The following is a 26,414-nucleotide window of genomic DNA, read 5'->3' as shown; positions in this document are numbered from 1 at the left end:
ATATCACCCCCCGCCCAGGCCTCAGTTTTTCTCATCTGTAACATTAGTGGCTTGAACCAAGGAATGGAATTCTCTTCTGCTGCTGCCATTTTATTTTTAAATCCCCTTTAAATCTAATTGCCAATAACCGGCACGTGGCTCCCCACCCCCAGACTATTTCTTTATTCGTTCCTAACCTTTACCTTGGCAGACAAAGCGTAAGATTCATCAAGCATGTCAGACAACCCATGGCACATTTCCTGTTTCCCTCTGTCCCCTCTGCAGGTCACAGGCACACAGAACCCAGCCTTTCTGGGGCTCAGCCAAGACAGGGCTGCTGGCTGGGACAAAGGCTGGACTCCTCCCAGGAGCCAAGGGAAGTCCTGAGTGCAGATCAGGGTTGTTTGGTTTTGAGGTGTGCTAGGGATGAAAGGCACCTTGAAAGTGGAAGCTCGGTCGTTTATTAATTAATTATAATTGAGGGTTTGCCCTTAAGAATGATTCCTTTGAAATTACTTTCCATCAAACAGTGACTGCCAGAAAGGCATCAGCTACTCAGAGCATTCTCCATTTCCTCAGCACCAGTATTTTTATTCTGGGACCTGAGATTCTGTTCTGATTTGAGGCCTCCCTTGGGAGACTCTCTCACCCTTGCTTTAGAGCTGGGATTTATTTGGAGGGGAGGGGAATGTGCGTATGTGTGTTTAATGTCTAGTTTTTTAAAAGAAAATCTAACCTACACCAAATAACCCTTTTGTGGACTTCAATATGCCCTTTTCAAATAAACAGACAATGGAAAAACTCCACGAAAGATTAAAAAGACACCCGAGACTAATACCCACCTGATGTCGTGGGCCACACCTCCGGGTTCCGACTGGAAGGGAGAAACAAACTGGTATATCTGTGGCTCTAAACAACAACAAAGCGTGTGAAGGCCCGGGGCGCTGCGGGATTGACCAAGAGGAAGCACGTGTTGCACAATGATACGATCTTGTCGGTACAGTTGTCAGAGGAGGGAACTCCCACAGCAAAGGGCATAAAACCATTCAGCGCAGTCCGGGCGGCTCAGTTCTGTGGTGCCAGGGAGCAGAGCTGAGCCCAGCCCCACCCCACACACAGATGGGACCATGAACTCCAGCCACCACTTCAGCCACATCCCCTCAGGCTCCCTCCATGGCACTGGAGGTAGCTGTGGCCGGCCAGGGAGCTTCCCCCGGGCTCCCAGTGTCCACGGGGGTGCAGGGGGTGTCCACATCTCACTTTCCCTCACCTCGCCAAGCTGCCTGCCCCCTGGAGGGGCTTGGGGGTCCCTCCAAGGCGGAAATGGGAAGGTGATGATGCAGAACCTCAACGACCGCCTGGCCTCCTATCTGGACAAGGTGCGCGCCCTGGAGGAGGCCAACGAGAAGCTCGAAAGTCGCATCCTGAAATGGCATCAACAGAGAGATCCCGGCAGGAAGCAAGATTATTCCCCGTATGAGGAGAACATCAGCAGCCTGCAAGAACAGGTAAGATCCTGGGGGACCCTGGAACTCGAAGGGTGGTTGCATTTCCCGGGAACCGAGCAAGGAGAAATCAGTGCGAGAGACGAAGGCCAGGAAAATGGCAAAAGAGCTTAAAGTAACTGTGAATAAAGGTATTTGAGGATATTTTCTTATTATACCTTAAATTTGGACTTAGAAAAGCCTGTTTTACTTATTTAATCTTCTGTACACAAATTATGTGGAAAAAATCTACAGCAACCCGCCGCTGTCCAGTGTCACTTTGACCCAGCACTGTAATAGTAATGATAAAGGCTGGGATCCACGCCTCATGCTCAGTGCACGAGGCAGGAGAATTTGCTTTCTCATTATATCAGTTCAGCTCCACCTCAAAGAACTGGCAACAGTGTGATTATCTGGCAAAGAAAGGCTGAGTTAAACTATTCAGGAGATCACATCTAAAAGCTGTCACTCCACGAGTAGATACATAAATTGTGACATCCCTGAATATTTCTTCCTGGGGTCTGCTAGACATTCTGAGTTTCTAGATGCTAACAGTTCTGAAAATGGCATGTTGCTAGAAAAATAATAATAAAGTGAGCATAATTTTTGGAATCTTAGAGTTGGGATGTGTTATGGAGGCTTCTTAAAAAAAAAAAAAAAAACTCTTCAACCAAATATTTTGAAAGTTAAGCTTATACTTTCTGGGACATCTCATAACATTGGCTACAAGTACAGGGAATCCAGTCATCTCATCAGTTATTTTTTAAAGCCATATAACTTCCCTCTTTGTAAAGCAGTCTTAGAAAATTCCCTGCAAGATCATGATTTAACCTAATCTAAAGAGGGCATCACAGGTTTCCAATATTTGTACAATATTATTTCTCAACACTCAGTCATCCTTGCATGAATATAGGAAGGACCAATCAAGATAATATAAATCGGTCCTCATAATAAACCCTAATTACTGAATAATCAACCTAATAACTGACTGTGTAATTACTTTAACTATATAGTACATGGTTGTCTTTACAAAAAGAAAACAAGGTGACTCAACAAACCTCATCATCTTTTTTTTTCATTAATAAAGTTGCTTCGGTTTTAGAACAGAGAAAATAGAAGACTTTACAAATGGACAACTGAGAATATAATTCCCAAAAGAAATGTGACATTAGACCTGGTGAAATCATTTATTAGCTGACAGCAGAGAGGAGGGAAACATTTATTGAGCACTTAATATAAGTCAGGCATCATGTGGAGTATTTAACACACTTATCCGTGTCACCCCAAAGTTTTCAGCAATGATGGAAATGTTCCATAGCATCTGATTTAATTCTCACAACAACCCTGGGGGAAAAACTGAAGCTCAGAAGAATGAAGAAGCAATCCGAAAGCTCTAGCCCCAGCCAGGTGGCTCAGTTGGTTGGAGTGTCATCCTGTACACCAAGAAGTTGCAGGTTCAGTTTCCAATCAGAGCACATGCCTGGGTTGAGGGTTAGATGCCCAGTCGGGGTGCACAGAGGAGACAACCAATCAATGTTTCTCTCTCACATCATGTCTCTCTCTCTCTCTCTCTTTCTCTCTCTCTTTCTCTCTCTGCCCCTCTTCTCTCTCTAAAATGAATAATAAAATATCCTCAGGTGAGGATTTAAAAAAAAAAAAAGAAAAACAAAGGCTCCAGAAAGAGCCAGAGGAGGTGGGACTCCAGCCCAAGTCCATTTCCAATGGCCTCGATTTCCACACAGTATGGTGTTGACTAGCCTACCTCATACAATAACGATACTGGCCATTAATAAAGATAATGCCTTGCATTTTCATTGTTAATTATACAACACATATTTCATACACATCATTTCATTCCGTGAAGCAGGTATTTTTATTTCCAATATATAGATAAGTAGACTGAAACCAAGTGGTTGCCTGACTTCATTAGAGCAGGATAGAGAAAAATGAACGGGGCCAATGGCAGGGAAAGAACAGTTTGCCCCCTCTTCCGGCAGCCCTGGATTCTGAGTTCTGACATTAAACAGGAAGCGGAAGTTTCTTCAGCTTCAAATTCCACTCTTCTCCGGATTTCTTACTTCAGTTGTTACATTTTCTCTATGCTTGAAGAAAACAACTCTTTGACGTTCAGGTTGTCTACCCCAATCCCCTGTTTGCAGCTGAGAAAACAGAGGCCCAAAGAGGTCCTACAACCACCCAGGGCTGAACCCTTCTGGGGCCTTGATGAAACGTTCTGAGTAGACACAGCACTCTCCTGCCCACACTTTAGGGATATTAAATATTATTCAAAAGGTCTATAAGTAATTGAGTTCCTAAGTGAATCCATTCCTTTTGAAACACAAAAGATGGACATAAAGGGATATTGAACAGCTCATCACAGAACTCTATTCGGCATGCTGGATTACGATAAAAGATTCTATTTTCCTCTCCCTGGTAGGAGATTACACACCCTGAAGCAATGATGCTGTACTAATACACTGACTAGATTCTTCTAAAAGAATTAAGTCAGGGCCTTGGGGAGAATCCAGGTAATTAATTATAACACACAATGCAAACCGTATGCCTCATGTATTATTTCTCAGTCCATCCGCAGCCATTCATTGCTGCAGAGGATGCCTCAGGAACTGGAGCTGTGTCATAACATTGCATCAGGCAACCCAAACAATGGGGAACAGTTTCGGTTTTTAAATGTGCTCTGTATCGAGTACATTTCAGAACTCATCACTCATGTGCTATGGGAATGCTGGCTGGGGAATCAGAGTTTTGGTGTGGGCTTTGCAGTGAAAACTATCAATTTAACTCATTAAATATGGTACTTTTTATTCTGTGGACTGTATAGAGCATAGTTTCTCTAGATGTCAATCAACACCTCAGGGCACAACTAAGGCAAACCCTAGGGGTCCCCAGGCCATTTTGAATGAAGCTGCTTTTTATTTCCCATGAGGTAGATAATGCGAAGAGGGGAAAGCATTTGGTAAGAAAGTTCCCTAAGAAGCACCATAGAGGGAAGACAAGGAAATACCTATAGAATCTTTTTTAGAGCAAAGGAGGTAGTCATAGCACCATTTGGGATCCACCAAGGGAAGAAAGGAGTTGGACAGGGGCAGCCAGCCTGGCCATCTCCTACCACACAGAGTTTAAGGACGCGTCTCAACATATAAATCTGGGATTACCCAATGCAGACATTGGCTCTAGTTCCAAAGTGCTACATTTTAAAGAAGAAAATTCTGAACTAATTGGGTTTCAACTAATTTTTCAGAGTGTCTATAATATGCCAGAAAATGCTAAGGATTTCACATTATTTCATTTATCTCTTTTAATCTAATTCTCATAAATCTCTGAGAAATGGCAATTATAATTATTGTCATTGCCATTCTATGAATGAAGAAACTGACACTGGGCAAGCTCACTCAGCTGGTGGATGGCAGAGCAGGGTCCCAGGCCCTGCTCTTTGAGCTCCAGGCCCACTGTTATCACCGCCTCTGAATCCTGCTATTGTGCATTCATACCAAATTCCACATAATTAGTGAAGCTTTGAATAGGATCATACTTTTTAAAAGGTGCCTTTGTATTCAAGTATAACTTTGTCCTAAGAAAATTCTTTCTAAATAAAGGAATTATTTGTATAAGTACAATGGAATGTCACAGGATTCTCCAGCTCCAAATAAATTACAGAAGTTTAGAGCTGTGACCTCTAAGGTCACCTGTTTCTAGTGCAAACTGCTTATTTAACAGATGATAGAACTGAAGCCCAGGGAGTAGAGGGATTGACCCAAGTTCCCTCCAATGGTCAATAACAGGAAGTAAAAGGAAAATCTCCCAGTTCCTACTTCAGCACAATATTTGATACAAAAGCAGTATTATGCTTTTGACACTGAGACAACTTCCACCAAATTTTCCTGAAGACAGTGACATACTGATCACAACTACCTAGAAGTATTTACAAATCCTATATGTATATACAATTGCTCAGGCAGATGCTTTGAACAATGTTTTTTGTTTTTAAAAATAAAAAAAGCATATAAACATCTAGTGAAACTCTTTGACAGGAGGCTTTAACGCAAAGTTTATTAAGGTGCTTAATGAGATGGTAAAGAATTATTTAATTTAATATTTTCATAGCTACAGTTGGGTCATTCTCATCATGGAATAATTGACAAGCACATACCTACAAGTTATGTATATGACTACAGTTACTTCGGATAAAAAATGATTATGGTATGTGATGACCATAATACTGTGAAATATATTTTTAATTAGTTTAAATGTATTACAAAATACATTTAAAATTAGTTTCACAAACTAATATCACTGATACTTTGTGTCAAGTGATACTTCCCTCGCTCAGTGTCATAGATTAGAAATGTGAATGCTATCACAATGAAGAATTATGCTTATCTAAAATAATTATTTTACTTTAGAGGAGCCAAACTAAACGTCACAATAAGAAAAGGATCAGAACCTAAACCACTTTTACCGTTCTCAGCATGGATGAGCTTAAGCAGAACAGTAAGATGTATGTATAGCACTAGAAAGTCAGAAGGCGTTCTGAACAACTGCATTCCTTCCCCTTCCTACACCACTCTTCCAGCATCTGCATCTGTCCTAACACATCAGAACTCCACGTGAAATAAGTGGGTGCAGATCATATCCTTACTATAAAATCATTCTTATGCTTTGTACCTAGTAAGTGCTCAATAAATATTTATTGATTTGATTGTTCCACTGCCAGAAAAACAAGTCATTTGTGTTAACAAATCATATACCCAGGAGACTAGAGGGCAGAAGTGCAGCTTTCCTGTGCAGTGCGTCTCACTGCAATGATTCTCCGCGCGTGTTTTACAGATAGTGGATGGTAAGCTGAGCAATGCGCGCATCATTCTTCTCATTGACAATGCCCGGATGGCAGTGGATGACTTCAACCTCAAGTAAGTCCCCTCTTCATGGTGTCACTGGTGGGGGTGGGGGGGCATAGTTTGCTATTGTTTTCTGGGTTGTTCTTATTTTTGTTTTTGTTTTGCAAAAGGAAAACTTACCATTAACCACATGTAAAAATCTTACAAAATATAATTAAAAGGCGTAACAAGAATAGATACTTGACTGGACCCTAGTTTAAACAAATCAGAGAGTAAAACACACTTCTTTCTGTAAGAAAATTTGAATACATACCAAGAATTAGATGATATTAAAGAGTTGTTTTTAATGCTTTGGATGCAACGTTATTATGCTTATTTAGAAAAATATTTTTCTTAACAGATGCATTCTGAAGCACTTAGGGGTGAAATGTCATGTCTACAATTTACTTTAAAATACAAAATGGAATATAAATGAAGCAAATGTGGCAAAATGTTAACAGTTGCTAAATTTAGGTAATGGGCACATGGCTGTTTTTTGTTTTGTTTTTTAAATAGCACTGAGTCACCATCATAGAAAAACATATATGAAAAAGGCATACAAAGAATAAATAGCATGTCTTTCTTTGTTACCATTAAACAAAAAGTTGCCTCTAAACAAAGGTGAATCCTTACAAAGATCATAGCCTTCCAACAAGTATACTTTCATTCCTTCTAACCAAAGGTATGAAAATGAGCACTCCTTCAAGAAAGACTTGGAAATTGAAGTTGAGGGTCTTCGAAAGACCTTGGATGATCTGACCATTGTCACAACAGACCTGGAACAGGAAGTCGAGGGGATGAGGAAAGAGCTTATCCTCATGAAGAAGCGCCATGAGCAGGTAGGACTCCCCAGAAATCTCCAACATGGCTCTTAATCTGTACATTTTAGGTGATTCAATAGCTACAGGAAAAACTACCATCTCTATGCCAGTTCTATTGTCCTCTAACCTAAATATTCATAAGAAAACATATAAACATCTAATTTTTCCAATTCCAAGGTTATCTACTCAAATGTCAAATACAACGGCCAGAATACAATTGCAATTAACAATAGTGGGTCAACAATTTTAACATGAAATGTTTACCTAGATTTGTTTGTTAATATGTTATTAAACAGAAAATGGAGGAACAGCATGTGCCAAATGACTTCCAGGTCAATGTGAAGGTGGATAAAACCCCAGGGGAAGATCTGATTAAGGTCCTTGAAGATATGAGGCAGGAATACGAGTTTATGATAAAGAAGAAGCATCGAGAATTGGATGCCTGGTATAAAGAGCAGGTAAAAGGAAGGTGCCCAAACTTCCCAAAGGTTCTGTTGCCACGTGGTCCCGTGCCAACGCCTCTGCTCTTTGTTTGGTCTCACAGTCAGCAGCCGTGGCCCAGGACAGCACCAATCTGACAGCTGCGCAGAGCAGCCCAAGTAGCGTCCCTGAGCTGAAGCGCACCTTCCAGGCCCTGGAGATCGACTTGCAGGCGCAGTGTAACAGGGTGAGTCTGAACGAGGGAAATCCTGAGTCGGGTACCACCTCCTCCACAAAGCCTTCCTTGTCCTCTCCCTTGGACCTAACTCCCCGACACCCCTGAGATATCTTTCACTTCCCAGTTGCCATCCAAAATACTCATGATGGGAATGATAATAAGAGCTATCATTAGCCGAATGTGCACATTGTGTCAGGTGGTGTGCTAGGGAGTTCGTTATATTAAATGTCACCAATCGTCAGATTAACCTTTCCACGTTGGTCTTAGTGCCCCCATGTCAGAGATGAGGACACCAAACTCCGAATAGTTACATAAACTGGCCAAGGTCACACAGTGGCGAACCCACGTGATATTTTGGGGGCAGGGCAGCTTTAGACTCCCATAATCTCTACCAGGGCTCTATCCACTTACAACCAGACTGTCCCTCTCAAAAACCTAATAAAAAGAAATTCTGGGGCTGGCTGACTCCACAGTACTACTCTATTCATTATGTATGTCTATTACCCAGCAAACTATCAGTTCTTAGGTCTCAGTCATTTCCATAGTCTTCACGGTTTTTAGTAAAATGCTATGTATCAATGCCATAGGCACTCAAAATTCATTAAGGAAAATCTATCTGAATCTTCTAATTATTCACCAATATCATCCCTGAGTGCTCCTCTGCCCTTGGTCTTTGGGAGAAATTTAGTTCATACTGTCGCAGGTGCACATGGTATATTACTGTTATGTTTTAGAAATCAATGACGATGAACAGACATTTAAAATCTGCACTGTCAAGGTGATAACAGTGCACACAGAAATAATTATTTTACAGCTTTCAAAACATTTTCATATATAGTATTTCACAACAACCCTGTAGGTCAGCAAGGCATTTATATCCATTTCCATGCATTCTACTATCTGACATTATTCTATGCACTGAGAATGCAATAATAAAAGATTTTATATTATAGCAGGATAATAGGCCATAAATGCACAAAATATATGATATGTTAGACAGAGGGAGTGCTACAAATAAATAAAGCATGGGAGAGAGGTAACACATGCAAGGATGAAGAGCTGCCATTGTAAACAAAGTGGTCAGAAAGGCTTTCACTGTTAAGGTGACAGTTGAGCAAAAACCTAAGAGTGGTAAAAATGTGCATTATGTGTTGGGGGACTGGGGGCTTCCAGGTGGAGGGAACAGCTAATGCAAAAGCTATGAGGCACAAGTGTGTCTGATGGGCTGGAGGAAGAGCAAGGAAGCCAACGTGGCTGAACAATGAGTGAACAAAGGGAAGAAGAAAGAAGAGAAGCGGGGAGGAGGGAAGGAAAGGGGAAGAGAGGAGAGGGGAGGGGAGAGGAGGCCATGGGGTAACAAGAATGCGGGTGGAAGTGATGGTGGGGGGTTGTGGGCGTTTTCTCCTAATCGCTTTCATTTCCTCGGTGACATAAGAAGCAACTGCACAGGCTGAAAGAAAGGATGGGGAAAACGGAGGTTTGAGGACAGAGAAGAATGCTCTCTGGGAGAACAGGACAGTGACTGGACCAGGGACATTTGGTTTAACAGCCAGGAGCATTAAGGGCCCCAGAGTATTAGCAGCCACAATAAAGTGAGGGTGCCCAGGACTGTTATGAGTTCCTCGTTAAGGTTTAAAGTGTTGTGCTCCTGAAAAGCAGGTGGTAAACCCAAACACAGCAGGGACTTCAACTCAGTTCTCTGTTTCCCAGCAACTTCATTTTGCAACTTTTAGAATTTCCTCAATAATGACAATTTGTTACCACTGTCACAATCAAAAAGCATTGTCTGCAACTAGGGTTGCCAGATTTACCAAATTAAAATATAAGACACCCAGTAAAAATTGAATTTCAGATAAATAACAGAGTGTTTTTAGTATAAACATGTCCCATGTGATATTGAGGCAATATTTAGGACATACTTGTACTAAAAAATGACTTCTTATGCATCTGAAATTCAGATTTAATGGGTGCCCTCTATTTTATCCAGCGTTCTTACTTGAGAGCAAGCTGTTTCCTGCTAGGTTCTGATCTGGGCAGAGACAAATGTCAGCATAAGGAAGCAAGGAACAGATCGGGGCAAGCAGCGTACGCCCAATCCCGAATGAGAAGCATAAACAATAAGCGCTGCAGGGGTGCAGTGGAGTTGCCAAGAAAATGGGCTGCCAAAGTCCAGACTCGGCTCACCTCCTGACGACCCAAGTCCCAAACCTATGGGTCAGGCTGCTTCTCTTCTTTGCATCCCCAGCAGCCACCAAGACACCCAGCCGAGTGATCGGCCTACGCGAACTACTCAAAAAGCATATATGTTGACTCAATCAAGCCATCAGTCAATTAATGTTAGAAACATCATTTCCTGTTTCAGAAATCTGCTTTAGAAAACATGTTATCGGAGACCCAGTCTCGGTACTCCTGCCAGCTCCAGGACATGCAACAGATCATCTCCCACTACGAGGAGGAGCTGATGCAGCTGCACCGCGACCTGGAGCGGCAGAACATCGAACACAAGGTCCTTCTGGGCATCAAAACTCACCTGGAGAAGGAAATCTCCACCTACCGCCAGCTGCTCGAGGGAGAGAGCCAAGGGTAAGGCAAGGCTGGCAGGGAGGACGCAAAGGGCATCCAGCTCTCACATACCTTATGGTTCTGCTAGCAATCATAAGTCTGGAGCAAAAAGGTTTCTGTTGGATTTCTCCTAAAGATACTTAGATCAGGTTAAGCAGCAAGTGTGAATTAATCAGGCATTACTCCCAGGACACTGAACTTTGAGGTCAACAGTTGAAATTGATATATTAAAATCTCTGGAAAGAAACAACAAACAAGGTATGGCTCTAGTGTTTCCCAGTGGGGGTGCGCACAATTCGGGCTCCAAATAAAAAAGAAGGTTGGGGGACTATTTTAGTCCAACAGCAGGAAGAGATGCATAGGAGATTTAAGGTATCTAGAGTTTCAATCTGTTATTTCTGACTACCTCGGGAAATGACAATAGCTGTCCACAAAAGGGCACATTCACTCTATGACTAAGAGAAAGGGTTGTAAGTTTTTAAAAAATATGTAGAGTTATGGAGAAGCCCAGGGGTTCAGACCCAGACCCTGGAAAGAATCCTGATGAAGGCAAAGCCTGCAGGCAGCTAAAAGGATGGAAGTGGTTCACAAGACTTCTCTGGGGTTAGTGGAAGGTTAATGCCTTCTGGGTCCAGGAAGGTTCTCTCATGAACTCATGACCTTGAGACTAATTCACACAATTATTCTCACTAAAGAGGTATAAGTTTACAAGCAGGCAAAAGAAGTTAGTTCAGCTTAAGAAGTTTTTATGATTATTGCTAATACTAAAATGAGCGTTAACCTTTATCACTTTTATAGGACAGCAGAGGAATCTAAGCTGAGCATGAAAGGTAAAAAAATTTCTTTCATTGTTTGAATCTACTTTTTAAAAATAAATCAGCATATTTATCCACTCTGGTATTCATAATCTTTAGTGTTCTCCCAAATGTCCTGTGTTCAGTTTTTCTTTTATGCCCAACTGGCAAGGAATTTTTAATTAAATTGACAAATTAAATAAAACAGAACAAAGTGAGCTCTGAATATTGTCCTCAACAACATATATGAAAGCTCTTTACACGCAGTAGATAAAAATAATCATTAATATTATCATATCTTTGTCAAATAATGGAACCTGTTTACGAAACTCCTAGGAAAATACAAGGAAATAGTTTCCCATAATTTCCCAACTATATTGGAATTAGTGTCCCACGAGATTTTATCTGCGTACTATGAAAGATGTGTTCTGTGACCAGATAGGACTTATCCTCTTTGTGAAGAGCCATGTTGTGGTTCAGTATGTTCAAGATTCAAGATAAAAAGGCACTTTTCAGTGAAGAAAAGGAACAAGAAAGGGAAAGAAACAACAATAATAGTTCTACTTTGTACCCTAGTGCTCCCAAACATCTTTGACTTGGGAACTCTACTTTCTCAGATTGCCTTTAATACATCACAGAAAAATTTCAAGAAACCAGACTGGAACAAGTGGCACTTTCTGATTAGTTTGTGGTTAAAAATAACCTAAGGCATTAGAGATTCAGAGAACCTGAGTTCAAGTGACCATCACAGAACAGCTGGTCTAACTGCTGCTCCTCTGTGAGGTCGCCACAGGTGGTCCTTCAGCCTCTCCTTACCTATGCCCAGGATGGGGGACCCATTACTTGGTGAGGTGGCCCAATCTACTCTTGAAGAGGTTTGATTTTATCAAAGTTCTCCCTGTATCTCTGTTAATGGTTTCAATTCTTCCCACTGGTTTAGAATCAATTCATTGATGTGTCAACAAAGCACTTATTCAAATAAATCATATCTTTGAATGATGTGATCACAATAAACATGACTACCATCCTGCCATCCCTTACGTGGCATGCTTGCTAGATTTTACAGTGAGGTGACCAGAATGGCATTTAGTACTCTCTACACTCACAGAATCTGTCATGCAAGTGCTACAAAGCCCACACAAGCAGAACGGACTCCCTGAGTGCTTGTGGTCAGTGACTAGATTCTGTAACAGGCACGCCTAGGATAAAGGTCTTGACCTCTAAAACATGGCACTGTCATGGAACTCACATATCCTGGAGGGAAGGAAGAATAACCTTCCTTGGAGAGATCCCTTTTCACTCCAGCGGAGACCGCCATATTGCTTAGCGATCACTGGGAAGGCACAGAGAGCATTAGGGTGCTGAGAACAGTACAGTTCAGATGGTGGGGGGAGCACAGCAGTGACCTCTTCATTGCTCTTTTCCTCAGTGTCTGCAGCTCCAAAGATCAAGGCCATCACACAGGAGAGCATCAATGGAAGAATAATTTATTCTCAAGTGAATGAGATCCAAAAATGCGCATGAAGCTAATAAAAGTTTCTGCCTGTTGTAAAAACTATGTTTCCACAATGGAAAGCCCTTGCCCAGACACAAATGGGTGAGTCTTGAGAGGTATCCTTGGAGTTACTAAACTCAGCAGCTTTTTTTTTTCTCTGTAACACTCTCACCAGACATTCCATAATGATCTTAATATACTGCTGATCTTTTCAAATCACAGTATGAGTTCGTGAGCTTAAAGCTTTATTTTCCTACTGCACTCTTGAGATTCCCATCACTGTGTATCTATTTTGTAGCCAATAAAACTCCATACCAGCTGTATCATGTTTTTTTTTTATATCATAAGGTCTCCTCCTAACAAGAGATACTCAGAGCATTGTCCATAAAAGATCCAGAGGGACTTTAATGCTTTGAACATGTCCACAACAGCCAAACACCTGGTAGAACTGTTACCCTGAAGCCATGCGACTTAGGGACAAGATGCGGCTCGGGAGCTTCTCTAGACTTCTGTCAGCAAGAAGGCGGGGGCGGAGGGACAGAGAAAGGGAGACTCAGAAAGCCTCATTAAGAATGTGAGATGACCAAAAATTATTTTATCTCACATAAAAATGTTTAATTAATTAATTTAAAAGCTTAAGAGACTAAAAGAGTTAAAGCTAGAAGAGGAAATTCAGAAAAGAATTCTTATTACAGATAGATACTAAGACCAAAAAAGGGGGAAGTGACTTGTCCAAAATCCGAATTACAAACATCAGGATCCAGAGTAGTATATTGAGGTGTAGCGGGGGATAAAGCACAGAGACTATGTACCTCTGTCCTCTGAAGAAGATGTCGTTTTCTCACACTGGACCTGTGTGAGTCATTTTTCCAAGGCTGGTATGGAGAAGCAATGCTGGAGAAAAAGAAGCTAGAAATCCACATACCCACTAAGACATCATCAGTATGTTGTACGTGGAATTACAGGAGAGTAACAATTTAGGGGACCATAGGACTCACAGCTCACTGGATTGCTGGGCCTGGGCCTAGACCCAGCTCGCTTGGCTCTGTGAGCAACTGTTAACCTAAAAGTGGTCGAACTCAGTTCCACGGTCATCTAACACACTGACAATGTCCTATATATCTTTTGTCTCTATGTTTTAATACTTTTTTGGAAAGGATTGCTTTTGATATTTTCTGAGCTGAGTATTTATAAAAACTGGAATAGTTTTCCCATTAAGGCAATAATAGATGTTTCTGATTCTTAATGTTCAAAGAATCTGAAATTAGGCAAAAGGAACCCAGGATAATCACCTCATTGCAAAATGTGTTATTGATTAGTGTATTGAAATACACTAATTCTCTGGGATAAAATTATAACTTTATCTTTACTTGTGATTACTTCAAAGGATCTCAAAAATAACAAATACCCAGCATTTTCAGTGAGTTTTCTTCATGGAGACTTTTGATGCGTTTTTTGGCAGGGTAGGGGTGTGGGGAATGGATCCATATCAAACTTCATTAGTTCTCTTTTTCTATTTCATTTTACTATGAGAACTTCATGTTATTAAGATACTATAGTCTCAAAATATCTGAAAATAAAATTTTTCTCTATTTCAGCACCAATTCACTCTGCTATTTTAGATATTATCTCTGTCTTGAAATCTAGAAATTATGCGTAAAATATACGTGTTTTCTCAAGGTGAAGTGTGAGCCTTGCTAGCAAAATCTTTCACAGAATATTCCAAAAGGATATGAGAAGCTGAAAGGTAAGTTATAATACTAGACCCAAAAAATAACCACTAACCTTCCATTTACCATCATAGTTTGTATATGATTTGGTAATACTAAATTGTAACATATGAATAATTTTTTTATTTAAGAAGCTAAATATCCTTAAAGTCTTATCAATTTTCACTGTATCAAGTAAGGTGACCATCTCGTCCCTGTTTGCCCAGGAAACCCACAGTCCCAGACAAACTGGGTGGTTGGTCAATCTATCAGTAAAGAATTGCTCTTGTCCTGGTCCACTTGGGCTGCCTTAACAGAACACCACAGACTGGGCAGCTTATCAACAACAGAAACTGATTTCTCACAGTTCTGGCGGTGGGAAATCCAAGATCAAGGTGCCAGCCCATCTGCATTTCGTTGAAGGTCTGTTTCCTGGTCCTTATGTGATGGAAAGGGTTAGGGCACTCTGTGGGGGCTCTGCCATAAAAGCATTAATCCTACTCATGAGGGCTGCACCCTCATGACCTAAGCCCCAACCACAGGCCTCACTTCCCAAAACCATCACCTTTGGGGGGTTAAAATGTCAATATATGAACTTTTCACCAAGGAGAGGCAAGCAGAGATGAGTTAAACCATTTGCCTTAATAATGAGACAACTGCATGAGCTTAGACTCTACGTAACATAGATAACCTCTCTCTGCATCTAAATCAGCCCAAAATCTCTCAAAATACTGATTACAAGCAGAACAGAAACAGACTCCTAGACAGAGTAAACATTTTGACAGTGGCCAGATGGGAGGGGGTTGGGGGCTAGGTGAAACAGATGAAGGGATTAACAAGCACAAATTGGTAGTTAGAGAATAGTCCAGGGGACGTAAGTACAGCATAGGGAATAGAGTCAACAATATTGTAATAACTATGTGTGGTGTCAGATGGGTGCTAGATTTATCAGGGTAATCACTTAGTAAGTTATATAAGTGTCTGATCATGATGCTGTACACCTGAAGCTAATATTGTATGTAAACTATAATTTAAAAATAAAACATATTTTTTTAAAAATACCCATTACAAATTGGTTAGTTCAGGTGAGTTACTAACCAACGAAGTTTTCACTTGTATTTGGTTTTGACCGGCATACACCCACTTCACATAAAGGGGCTGGTAATAAATTCCACTGTTTTCAGTACAGAAACACTTTGAGTAAACAGCAGCTGTTCAGTTACCCATAACCCAGTTAAACAAATAGTGTTGGCTAATCCAGAGAGGTACATATTATAAAGCATTCCTTTGGAATTTAATATTCACGTCAACATATTTTCCAACAGTATCATAATATGGCTGGGTGGATAGATCCATTCAATGTTTTTCAATCTAATCTAATGTTTTTATACACATACCCTGTTAATGATGTGTAAATTTGTAAACATTTATTTTTAAGGAATATAGCATTTGTATGTTGGGTAGAGAGGGTCATAAGGCTGAGGAGAGAACAGGTATGGTGGGGAAATGGGTAAGAGAAAAGGATCTGAGGAAGTTTCTTTAGCCTGGGGGTTCTCGATACTGGCTGCACCTCAGGATTAGCTCGGGAAATTTTAAAATTCTAATGCCCGGACCATGTAACAGATCAATTAAATTAAGGTTTTTGAAGGTTGAGACCCAGGCATCAATATATCTTAACGATTTCGAAAGTAATTAAAATGTATAGCCAAGTTTGATAATCTACTATTTTAGTGGCTTCGGGTGAGTGCTTTTGTATTTTTATGCTCCTCATATTATTAATTTTTAATACTCCCATAAGAATTAATGACAGCCAATAGAAAATAAGAACCTCGTTCATGTCACTGCCAATTGCTTGTGAATAGAGTTTTGTTTTACAGAACTATAGAGCACTGCTGCCAGGAAGGAGAGCTGAATAAAAAACTGGAAGTAAGACGAATATTAAGAAGTATTTCACAACACTGCAAGCTTACTTCCACCTAGGTCTAACGAAATCTTCCCAAAGCGTAGGCTTCTGTGATGAATTTCTATGATGAAAATTTTGTGTTATTTAAGCCACTTCATTTCTTTTACCTTTTAGATTTTTTCACAGCAAAGTAAAATTGTAACATGTACAGGCAAGAGACTCCTAGAGAAAACATCTCTAAGACAAGTGAGAAATGGGAACACCTAAGTACATTTTTCCCGAAAGAAATATCAGATTGCTTTTTAAGTTATTTCCCAAATGCATATTTTCTATTTTTCTACTAATTAAGCATCACACATAAGTTCCAATGAAACAAATACTTGCATTAGAAGCAAACACAGCAATCAACAGATTGAACCCTCTTGTTTAAGAAATGAGGAAGCTATAACCTAGAGAGGTTAGCCCTCCTGGAACTCAGGTATCATTCCTATCTATATATAACCTACGTGTAGTATCTCTGACATATGGAAGCATCAGTAGACTGAAGAAAGCACCACATAATTTTAAAAATACACAGTAAATTTAAAATAACAATTCTAAATGTGTGAGCTATTGAGAATTTTTCTTTACAGATGGTCTTAAATAAATTATTTAACATAGACTATATAAAGCATGAAGGTTTTTTAACAATTTAGACTTTTAATACAGCATACCATTTCTTTGTTATAAAAATAACATAATTCCAAAAATACCTTTTATGTATATTAGCAATATTGTAGCATAGTTATATTACACCTGTTTAGCCTTACACAATATAAAAATGAATACTCGATAGTAGTACATCCTGAGTATGCAGTGATTATTGGTGGGCCCACTGACTCCATACCACCAGGGCTTGACTTGCAGTATTCTCTCCCACACTGACTCTGTGCTTGGCCATGTGGCTTGATTTGGCCAATGGAATGTCACAAGTATGACGCAAGTGGAGGTTTAAGAAATGCTTACACACTGAGGCTCATTCTCTTGGAATGCTCCCTCTAGGAAGCTAGCTCCTATGTAAGTTCATTTACCCTGAGACCACCATGATATATGAAAGTCTAAGCCAGCCTCATGGAGTAGCCACACGAGGAAAAACTGAGGGACTCAGCCAACAGCCCTAACTGCAGCTCCAGACGTGACTCTGATCAAGCCGTTCCAGCTACAGCACAGCCGGTCGAGCCACCCCCGCTGAGGTCTCTGCTGTCAGAGAGCAGAGAAAAGCCAGCCTCTATATTCTCAACCTAAAAATCTGACCTATAGGATTATGAACAAATCAAAGGTGGTGTTGTTTTAAGCCAGTCAGTTTTGGGGTCATTTTTCATGTGGCAATGGATAAGCAAAACAAAGTGTTTAAAATATTAGAGTCTGTTATTTGCACAATGATAACAGCTGATATAATAAGGCTAGTCCATTAGCACCCAACTAAACTTTCAACCAGGATTTCAGTCAGTGGGGAGCAACTAGTATAACTCCAACCCGGAGAACAGAGACATCCGCTGCTCTTAACTAGAACATGCTGGAATGCCCAGGTAAATTCTTCTTATCTTAGAGTTTCGATTCCTTTTGGCTGTCTTCAAGTTCCTCATTCCACATTAACAACTTCTCTATAAATATTTATGTTACAGTATCACACAGATCAAGAGTTTCACTGAAAGGTAATCTGTTTCAATGTAGATAAGCAATGCTCTCCTTCAGCAAGAAACCATAAGGCCTTTACGGATTAAGATGATCATGATTATCAGGTAGCTCTTAGTTATAATGTTTAAATTTTTAAGTCATTAAGACTCTTAAATTTTGTTCCTTCACTCTAGGTATGTTTCTTCACAATGATGTACTTTAAATGCTATACTCGTGTGTGGTCTTTAGTCAATAAATACTTTTAAGACTTTTGGTGTTTATATATATCCCCTAAGTGCTTTGCTGGTTATTTGTATATCACAACAATGTTGGTTTCTCTGACATACTACATATCTGAGATCACTCCCATGTGTGTGACTCACTCCCCGTTTCATTCATTCTATTACAACATCTATATGTCACCATCTTTCTAAAGAGGATTAAAGAGTTCCTAGAATATATTTGCAGTTAGTCATGCAAAAAGGAAAAAAAGACAGTGTCTCTGACGTACTTCACAATCCAAAGACCTAACCATACTTGGGGGGTTTTACTGAGGAACTGCGCGTGTGTTAGTCATACCAATACATGGATCATCCTACTCACCAAAACTACTCTTTGAAATTTAAATTAGGAACCATTTAATAAAATTATAAGTCATCTAACAAAAACTATGAGTCAATTTATGCTAATTTTTAAAGTGCGCATACATAATTTAACTCTTACGCATGGGATATCCATATACATATACTAGAGGAAATTTCAGTAACTATTTTTTATTAATATTTGCATTCCTACTCTTATTGAACATTTGTCACAATATCACAAGGTATTATTATCTTCATTTTACAGTGGAGGAAACTGGGGCTCAAATAGAGTGAATTAATTGACCTTTGATTATATACCTTAACAATGGTGAAACCAGAATTTGTACTCAAAGGACCTACTCTTTCTATGGTGTCACACAAAGTAAAAAATGCTCGCTAAAGAGTTATATAGCACCTAAGCACAGGCAACACATCTTTTTAAATTGTTTATGCTGTTAGAGTTGTCCCCACTTTTTATTCCTTTGCCCATCTTTACCCAGCCTCCCCCCCTCAGGCAATCCAATCCCCCTACCATTGCCATTGTCCATGTATCATGCATATATGTTCTTTGGCTAATTCCTTCACCTTCTTTCATCCAGTCCCCACCTTCCCTCTCTCCTCTGACAGCTGTCAGTCTGTTCCATGTGTCCATGCCTCTGTTTCTATTCTGTTCCTAAGTTTATTTTGTTCATTAGATTCTACCTATAAGTGAGATCATATGGTCTCTGTCTTTCACTGACTGGCTTATTCCACTTAGCGTAATAGTCTACAGGTCCATCCATGCTGTCACAAAAGGTAAGAATTCCTTCTTCTTTACTGCTGCATAATATTTCATTTGTAAATGTGCCACAGCTTCTTATCCATTCATTTACTGATGGACACTTAGGCTGTTTCCAGATCCTGGCTACTGTAAATAATGCTGTTATGAACATAGGGTTGCATGTATTCTTTTGTATTGGTGTTTTGAGATTCTTAGGATATATTCCCAGAAGTTGAATTGCTGGGTCAAAAGGCAGTTCCATTTTCAGTTTTTGAGGAAACTCCATACTGTTTTCCACAGTGGCTGTACCAGTCTGCATTCCCACCAACAGTGCACTGGGTTCCCTTTTCTCCACATCCTCACCAGCACTTATTGTTTGTTGATTTATCAAAGGTAGCCATTCTGGCAGCTGTGAGGTGATGTCTCGTTGTGGTTTTAATTTGCATCTCTCTGATGATTAGTGATGATGAGCATTTTTATATGTCTGTGGGCCATCTGTATGTCCTCTTTGGAGATGTGTCTATTCAGGTCCTTTTCCCATTTTTTAATTGAATTGTTTGTATTCCTGGTATTGAGCTCTATGAGTTCTTTACATATTTTGGAAATTAAACCCTTATCAGATGTATCATTGGTAAGTATGTTCTTCCATAGAGTGGGTTCCCCTTTACATTTTGATGAAGATTTCTTTGGCTGTACAGAAGCTTTTTAATTTGATGAAGTCCCAATTGTTTATTTTTTCCTTTGTTTCCCTTGCTCTAGGAGATATGTCAGCAAAAATATTGCTACACAGGTATCTGAGATTTTACCGCCTATATTTTCTTCTAGGATTTTTATGGTTTCATGATTTACATTTAACTCTTTCATCCATTTTGAATTTATGGTATAAGTTGTGTATGGTATAAGTTGGTGGTTTAGTTTCTTTTTTTTTTTTTTTTGCATATACCACTCTAGTTTTTCCAACACCATTTATTGAAGACTATCTTTGTTCCACTGTATGCTTTTGCCTCCTTTGTCAAATATTAATTGACCATAAAGGCATGCATTTTTTTTCTGGGCTGTCTATTCTGTTCCAGGTAACATGTCTTGATGAACGCTTGCTAATGGTTTTTTATCTAAGGTGAAAGTCGAGGGATGAGAAATCTGAATATACATGGTACAGAATAATACACAGGAGTCAGAAATACACACTCAGGACTAAGGAGACATACAGGTTTTTATAAGTAAGAGCTATCACCCAAACCCAACAGCCACCTTCTCGTTACCCAAACCCAAGCATTCAATTCAATCCTCTGCACAGAAGTAGTCTCTTAATTTGCCATTACTTTAGCCTAAAACTCTATCAGTCATCATCAGGGAAGAGTTGGCAAGTTCCAAAACCAGAGGACCTCACCCTTTCATCTGTACCATTAGATCTCATACTCATGCCTAGTTTCTATCAAAAGTCTCTGTCCCCATACCCTTAGTGAACAAGAAAGGAAGAAAAGGACAAACAAAAGATGGTAATGATGAATGGGTCATAGTTTTACAAAGTGGTCAAAAGTCATCAGTTGGAAATATATTATCCAGAGTCTCATCACAAAAACATATTGTGAAGATTTCTATTTACCATTTCCAACACTCAAGGAAGCAGTAGTCTGAGGTCAACATCTAATCCCATCTTATAAATATATCAGTGCTTCTTCATTCTTAATGTGCATACATATAATCTGAAGATCTTTAAAATGCATATTCTGGCTTTCTAGTAAGTCTGAGTTGGAGACCCAAGATTCTGCATTTCTAACAAGTGCCCAGATGATGCTGAGACTGCCGAGCCATAGACCACACTGAGTTGCAAGATTATAGTGAGTTCAATCCATCAGCTCTCTGATATATCCCCTAGATTAAAAGTCTTCTCGAAAAGCCAGTCTCAATAGATTTAATAGAGAGTGAACTGGACAAAAAATACAGGAGGAAAGGTGGAATCATTAGAATCCCCTTAGCACTGTCTTGTTCAAAGCAAGTGAAGCTTGCAAGAGAACTAAGTAAGGCCTCTAAAGAAGGTGTTGCAAGAGTAGAAAAGAGAATGAAGTCTAGAAACTAAGGAGATCAATCACCCTGTCCCAAATTATTCCTGGCCTCAATGCATTAGTACAAACCATGAAAAGTTCAGCACTGCCAGACTCACTGGAGAGGAGGAGAAATGCTTGTCCAATATTATATACTGTGTTAGCTAACACAGCACTAAAAAGTATGCCACCGTTTCCATATGAGTATTCACTTATAAAATTATTTCTAAATTCTCTTCAAGGACCATATCTTTATTCAGTGAACCAAACAATGGCTGACGTTTTAAGAAAAACAACAATAATTCTCTGAAATTATATCCTATTCCACACTAAACTAAACCAGCTGTTGCTTTCATTACTGTTATTGACATCATTCCTTCTTTTCAAGAAATTCACAATGAATTGGAATTAAGGACCAGTCAGGGAGTATTTAAGCTCCTAAATGGTGTCTACTTGGGAGCCAGTTACTATCAGGAAGACAAAATAAGGAAGTTCATGAAGTCAGAACTTCAGAGAAGGAACTTAAATGCAAAACAGTCCTTTTGCCTAACTGCAATTCCTGTCACCCATAATTATGGTAAGTAATCATGATAATTATTACCTTTTTTGCTGGTATAATGATAAGGAAATTGATTTGAGCTGAGAGACAAAGAGGAAAGCATGTCTCTTCAGTAAAGCTCTTCCACCTTCTTGAAATTTTCTCCCACACCCAATAAAAACTTCAAAAAGCCTTCATAACCCTCTTACCCAGTTCTACCAAGTCCACTCCTATGACTGGCCTCACACCCTTCTCAAATATCCAGGCATGACCACACAGCCTTCCCCTAGTGAGGCCGCAGCTTGTTTTTCCAGAGGGCGGCAGTCACTACCTGAATGGCAGGTTTGTGCTGCAAGCTGCCTTAATGTGGGGTTTCGTAGACATCACGCCTGGGTTGTCATTAGTGTCCTCTGAAAATAATAATCAGCTGGCAGGCCAAAAAGGGGCATTCCAAGAAAACTCATTAACTCAAGTGTTTGCAGAAACCATGAAAAATCTAAATTCATTTATATTTTAGTTACTCAAAGAAAGACACACAAGGATAATCACCTACAAGCTGATGCACTACACTTGCTACAGTGCTGAGTTGAAAGAGGTTACCCACCTATGAGTTGGTAGCTCTGGGGAAGGAGGTGGCGTCTTTAATCGTGCCTGCCTGTACAGTGGGCTGAGCTTCACAGTAGGAACATGGGGATTCCACTTCTCACTCTGTCCCCTCTTCTTCCTTCTACAATGTTAGGTGCTTGGAAGGTTCTGAAAGAAGAGGCCTGTCTACAGGAGATACGGCATCATCTGGCTTCTTCCTCTCCCCCACCGCTTGTGTGGCTGCACCTAAGGCCAATATGGCCCAAGGAAGATGACAGCACTCAAGTCTTCTCCCTCCCACCCCAGTCACACTGTCCCTGGGCCAACCAGAGGTCAAAGGGAGCAGAATAGGGTTCTGTGCCAGACCACACTGAGGCTGCCTTTGAACAGCAATGTCCAGAGTAAGTTCACTCCCCCATCACAGGAAGCAGAAGAAAGAAATAAGACCCCCGATGACAAGCATAGCCCTGCTAACTACTTTTCCAGCAGGCAAAGAAAACCACAGCCTCCAGAAAGGCCCCTGCAGAGTCTTCCAACAGCTGGCAGAAGGAAGCTGTGAGCCTGCACCTCTAGGCAAGCCATAGACCCATCTAGGGGTCCAGACATTGGGCGGGATGAGTCAGAGGGGCCCACAAACCCTTGAAAGGGGGAAACAATGAAGAGTGGAGTCCAAGGAAGGGAGTTCAAGGTTGTGATACACAAATATGCTTTTCCAGGATCCTCCTGGTAGTGAGACATTAATCCACCCCTGTTCCCAACCCCCTCCAGTTATGTGTAAGGAAGAGAATTCAGAGCTGACTCCCATAATCTTTTGGAAATAAAACTTTCTAAGGGGTCTCTGCTACACCTAAAGGATCCAGATGATATCTGGAAGGCGCTCCTGTGCTTGTTTGGGTCCCATTGCAGGGGAGGCGTGGGGCCTCTCAGAAATTCACTTCCTGCCAGCTTTGCTCTGGTGCCTCCTAGTGCCCTCTGACAATTGTATGTTTATATAAAATTGTCTCAATATAAAAGAGCACCTTCAGTGCTGCTCCTCTTAGTCACTTCTCTTCCCTCTCCTCTGCAGTCGGCCCCTGCTGAGTGTTTCTTTGAAAGAGGAAAAGGGACGGGTAACCACTTGCTATTGAAAGTGGAGAGGAGGGGGAAGTTAAGGGAGATAAAGAAGGACTAAAACCACAGGCAGCAATTCTGTTACCTCAGTTTCCCCCAAACCCACTCAAACTTGGAAGAAACAGTACCCATTCACATAAAAAGTACAAAGGTGGGTTTGAGGTCAGGCAGTAGACAAAAAAGTTCAAGTTCCTGCTCTTACAATGATCCCTTCTCTAAGGGCTGGCTCCCTTGATAAGACAACTTGTCAGAGTTTCTTTCCATATTGGCATCTATGTCTTCAGGGCATCCAAGTATCTTGTGTATCTTTCAACAGACCAAAAGGCAGAAAGAAAAATGTTCTTGGATCAACTCCTAGAAAAATCTGAAACCAGATTCTTCCTGGGATATTTCAGGCCAGTCAGTGCCTGTTGTTTTAGACTGTAGCACCTTTATTTTAAAATACGATTGAATGATATCATAAATGGAAAGATTAAAAGTTCACAATTCCAGCAACACTGGTTTCTAAATTGCTGTGTTACCTACTTAAAAACTTCCATGGACTTTCATCATCTGCTCTGCTCTGTGGGGCCACTGCCTCTCTTACAGGAAAAACAGAAAGCCTGAGCTTTCCGATCAGAGGGCAATGACGCTGGTCAGGAGTGTTGTGAGGGTGGCCAGGCATCTATTCTAAATAGGAGTGAAACCACACAGGCATTAAGATCTGATTATTTTGTTGTTAATTAGGAAAGAGTTTTTTAAAAAGAAAAGAGTTTGAGTTTATACAGAATATAAAACAACAACTACATGGAAGATATTAACTGGTTTTTCAGCACCTTTAGAGGTTTCTAGGATAGCTAAACCATAAATCAAGTTTCATTAGGATATAGCCACTCCACTTGCTTACGTGTTTTCTATGGCTGCTTTCGGGGTTACAAGACCAGAGCTGAGTAGTTGTAAGAGGGTCACTCTGGCCCACAAAACCTAAAATATTTTCCATCTGGCCAACCCCTGCTATGCAGGCTAGATTGGAAGAAGATGAGTTGAAATCATTGCAGGAAGAGTGAGGCCCATTTGTATCAACATCTCTACCAGGGAAAAGGAACCGGCTATTACACCTTTCCTAGAATTGAGAGGGTCTTTGACCCCTTACCCACTACTAAAAATGAACATGATTAATTTTGAGAATACATGGATAGTTTAAGGCCGGCGTAATAATTTAAGATTAAAAGGTGTCCCAGCCAGTATGGTTCAGTTGATTGGGCATCATCCTGAGAACCGAAAGGTCACCAGTTCAATTGGTTCGATTGCCAGTTGGGGCACATGCCTAGGTTGCAGGTTCAGTACCCTGGGGCACGAACAGAAGGCAACCAATCAACGTTTCTCTCCCACATCAATGTTTCTCCCCCTCTCTTTCTTCCTCCCTTCCACTCTCTCTAAAATCAAAAATAAAATAAAACATTTAAAAGAGTGAGTCATGCTTATAGCAAAAAGTAAAATAAGATAACAAATATATTTTGCTTTTTACTTTTAAAATTGTAGAGTTTCCCAAATGCTTTCAAGATGCTTGGTCAACTGTTGCTCACAGAGAAGTAAATGCTATCCCCTTTGCAAAATGCCAACTTGAACAGAGTAAGAAGGATGGTAATAGTGACCCACAAACTTGGGTTTCTTTTTCTATTAAATTTTTGGGGTGACATGGGTTAACAACATTATGTAGGTTTCAAGTGTAGATTTCTATGAGAAATGATATGTGCCCACTGCCCAAAGTGGAAGAGGCCTTATTAGATATGAAGAGAACGAGCGCCCCCTGCTGCCCAAATAGGCAACTTGAGCCTGAACTCTATTTTTCCAGGTCTGGGCTCTCAGGTGGGACAAGAATCAACAGAGCCTTGTAAAGGAATAAAGGAATATCAAACATTCACAATTCATTCCCAAGGGACGGAAGCAACTTTGAAGTTCAGTACATAGTTTATATAACTGTATGACAGCAAATGATGACCACCAAATTGAAATAACCAGGTTTTCACTTCTCTCCCTTAAGCCTACTTCCCTATATAAAACTACATACAGCCTTCCACGACCACTAGTTGAACACAAATTCCCTTAACAATGAACAAAGAATTTAATTTCTCATTTTAGAAAGAGTACTGGCCAAAGATTTTGTTCAAAATAGGTTGAACCATATGAGATGGCCAATATTCCACTAATTTGACCCATAGAAACGGTAATTTTGTGTGAGTCTTATGGGGGACTCAAATGTTGAAAAAGTTTTAGTTTTGGGTAATAGCTAATAAACTTAGTAATCTATGTATGTAAAAAACTATTGTTTCAGGAACTGAAGGTATGACCCACCTTGACTCCAGGAGACCATCAGCAGTTCCACCTTTGTGCTGCAGGAGGACTGCAAGAAATCAAGACAGTGTCTGAGCCATTGGACTCCAGGGTCAGATGACCGCCGCCCAGGACACAAAGACCACCATCCAGGGCACAGATAAAGAATACTGCAGCTTTTATATGATTAATTTTTTTCCCTGAATTCCAAACCCCTTACCTACACTTTTCTTCTTATAAAAAGGGTCAGTTTAAAATGGCATTTAAGATTGTCCATTAGGGTACAAATCTGCTGTCTTCTCCGATTGCCAACCATCTGAATAAAGTGCCCATAAAGGTTTAACGCCTGTCTCTGCTTACTGGGTCTGGCAGATGACAGGCAGCACAAACACTGGCTTTTCCAGTTTTGGTTCTACCTGAATACTATGAGCCCATCAACAGTTGACAAAGATATACTGTGCAGCCTGAAGGTGTGAAATTGGGGGCAGGCTTCCCTTTTTGACTGACGACACAGTGACTGGAG

At 40.4% G+C, this 26,414-nt stretch overlaps 1 protein-coding gene and 2 long non-coding RNA genes across 5 annotated transcripts in view; 2 read left to right on the top strand and 1 right to left on the bottom strand.

Moving 5' to 3' along the window:
* Positions 1-26,414, bottom strand: part of LOC149998430 (uncharacterized) — a 294,581-nt gene that overhangs the window by 203,654 nt on the left and 64,513 nt on the right. The window lies entirely within an intron of this gene.
* Positions 1,033-13,011, top strand: KRT23 (keratin 23). Its single transcript, XM_090290877.1, has 8 exons — positions 1,033-1,487; positions 6,309-6,391; positions 7,041-7,197; positions 7,476-7,637; positions 7,724-7,846; positions 10,200-10,420; positions 11,198-11,229; positions 12,623-13,011. Exons 1-8 carry the CDS (start codon positions 1,107-1,109, stop codon positions 12,715-12,717), a joined length of 1,254 nt encoding a protein of 417 aa, XP_090147003.1. The 5' UTR covers positions 1,033-1,106; the 3' UTR covers positions 12,718-13,011.
* On the top strand, positions 20,263-26,234 carry LOC149998433 (uncharacterized). Of its 3 annotated transcripts, none has more exons than XR_016514228.1 (4): positions 20,263-21,141; positions 21,734-21,922; positions 22,623-23,041; positions 25,893-26,234. It is a non-coding gene; the product is annotated as an uncharacterized LOC149998433 (long non-coding RNA). The 3 variants fall into 3 exon arrangements; XR_016514229.1 differs by having other exon boundaries at positions 20,263-21,922; positions 22,623-22,869; positions 22,955-23,041; XR_016514227.1 differs by having other exon boundaries at positions 20,263-21,922.

Source organism: Furipterus horrens, unplaced genomic scaffold (genome assembly GCF_987537825.1).
Source record: "Furipterus horrens unplaced genomic scaffold, mFurHor1.1.pri manual_scaffold_11, whole genome shotgun sequence".
Taxonomy (NCBI): Eukaryota; Metazoa; Chordata; class Mammalia; order Chiroptera; family Furipteridae; genus Furipterus; species Furipterus horrens.
This window is presented reverse-complemented; position numbering and strand designations above follow the sequence as displayed.

Bases quoted from the DNA above. Each gene is read 5' to 3' on its own strand.
- KRT23 (XM_090290877.1), top strand. From the start codon at position 1,107: ATGAACTCCAGCCACCACTTCAGCCACATCCCCTCAGGCTCCCTCCAT. The intron at 7,847-10,199 runs GTGAGTCTGAAC...TTCCTGTTTCAG, and splicing joins TGCAGGCGCAGTGTAACAGG to AAATCTGCTTTAGAAAACAT. The intron at 11,230-12,622 runs GTAAAAAAATTT...TCTTTTCCTCAG, and splicing joins ATCTAAGCTGAGCATGAAAG to TGTCTGCAGCTCCAAAGATC.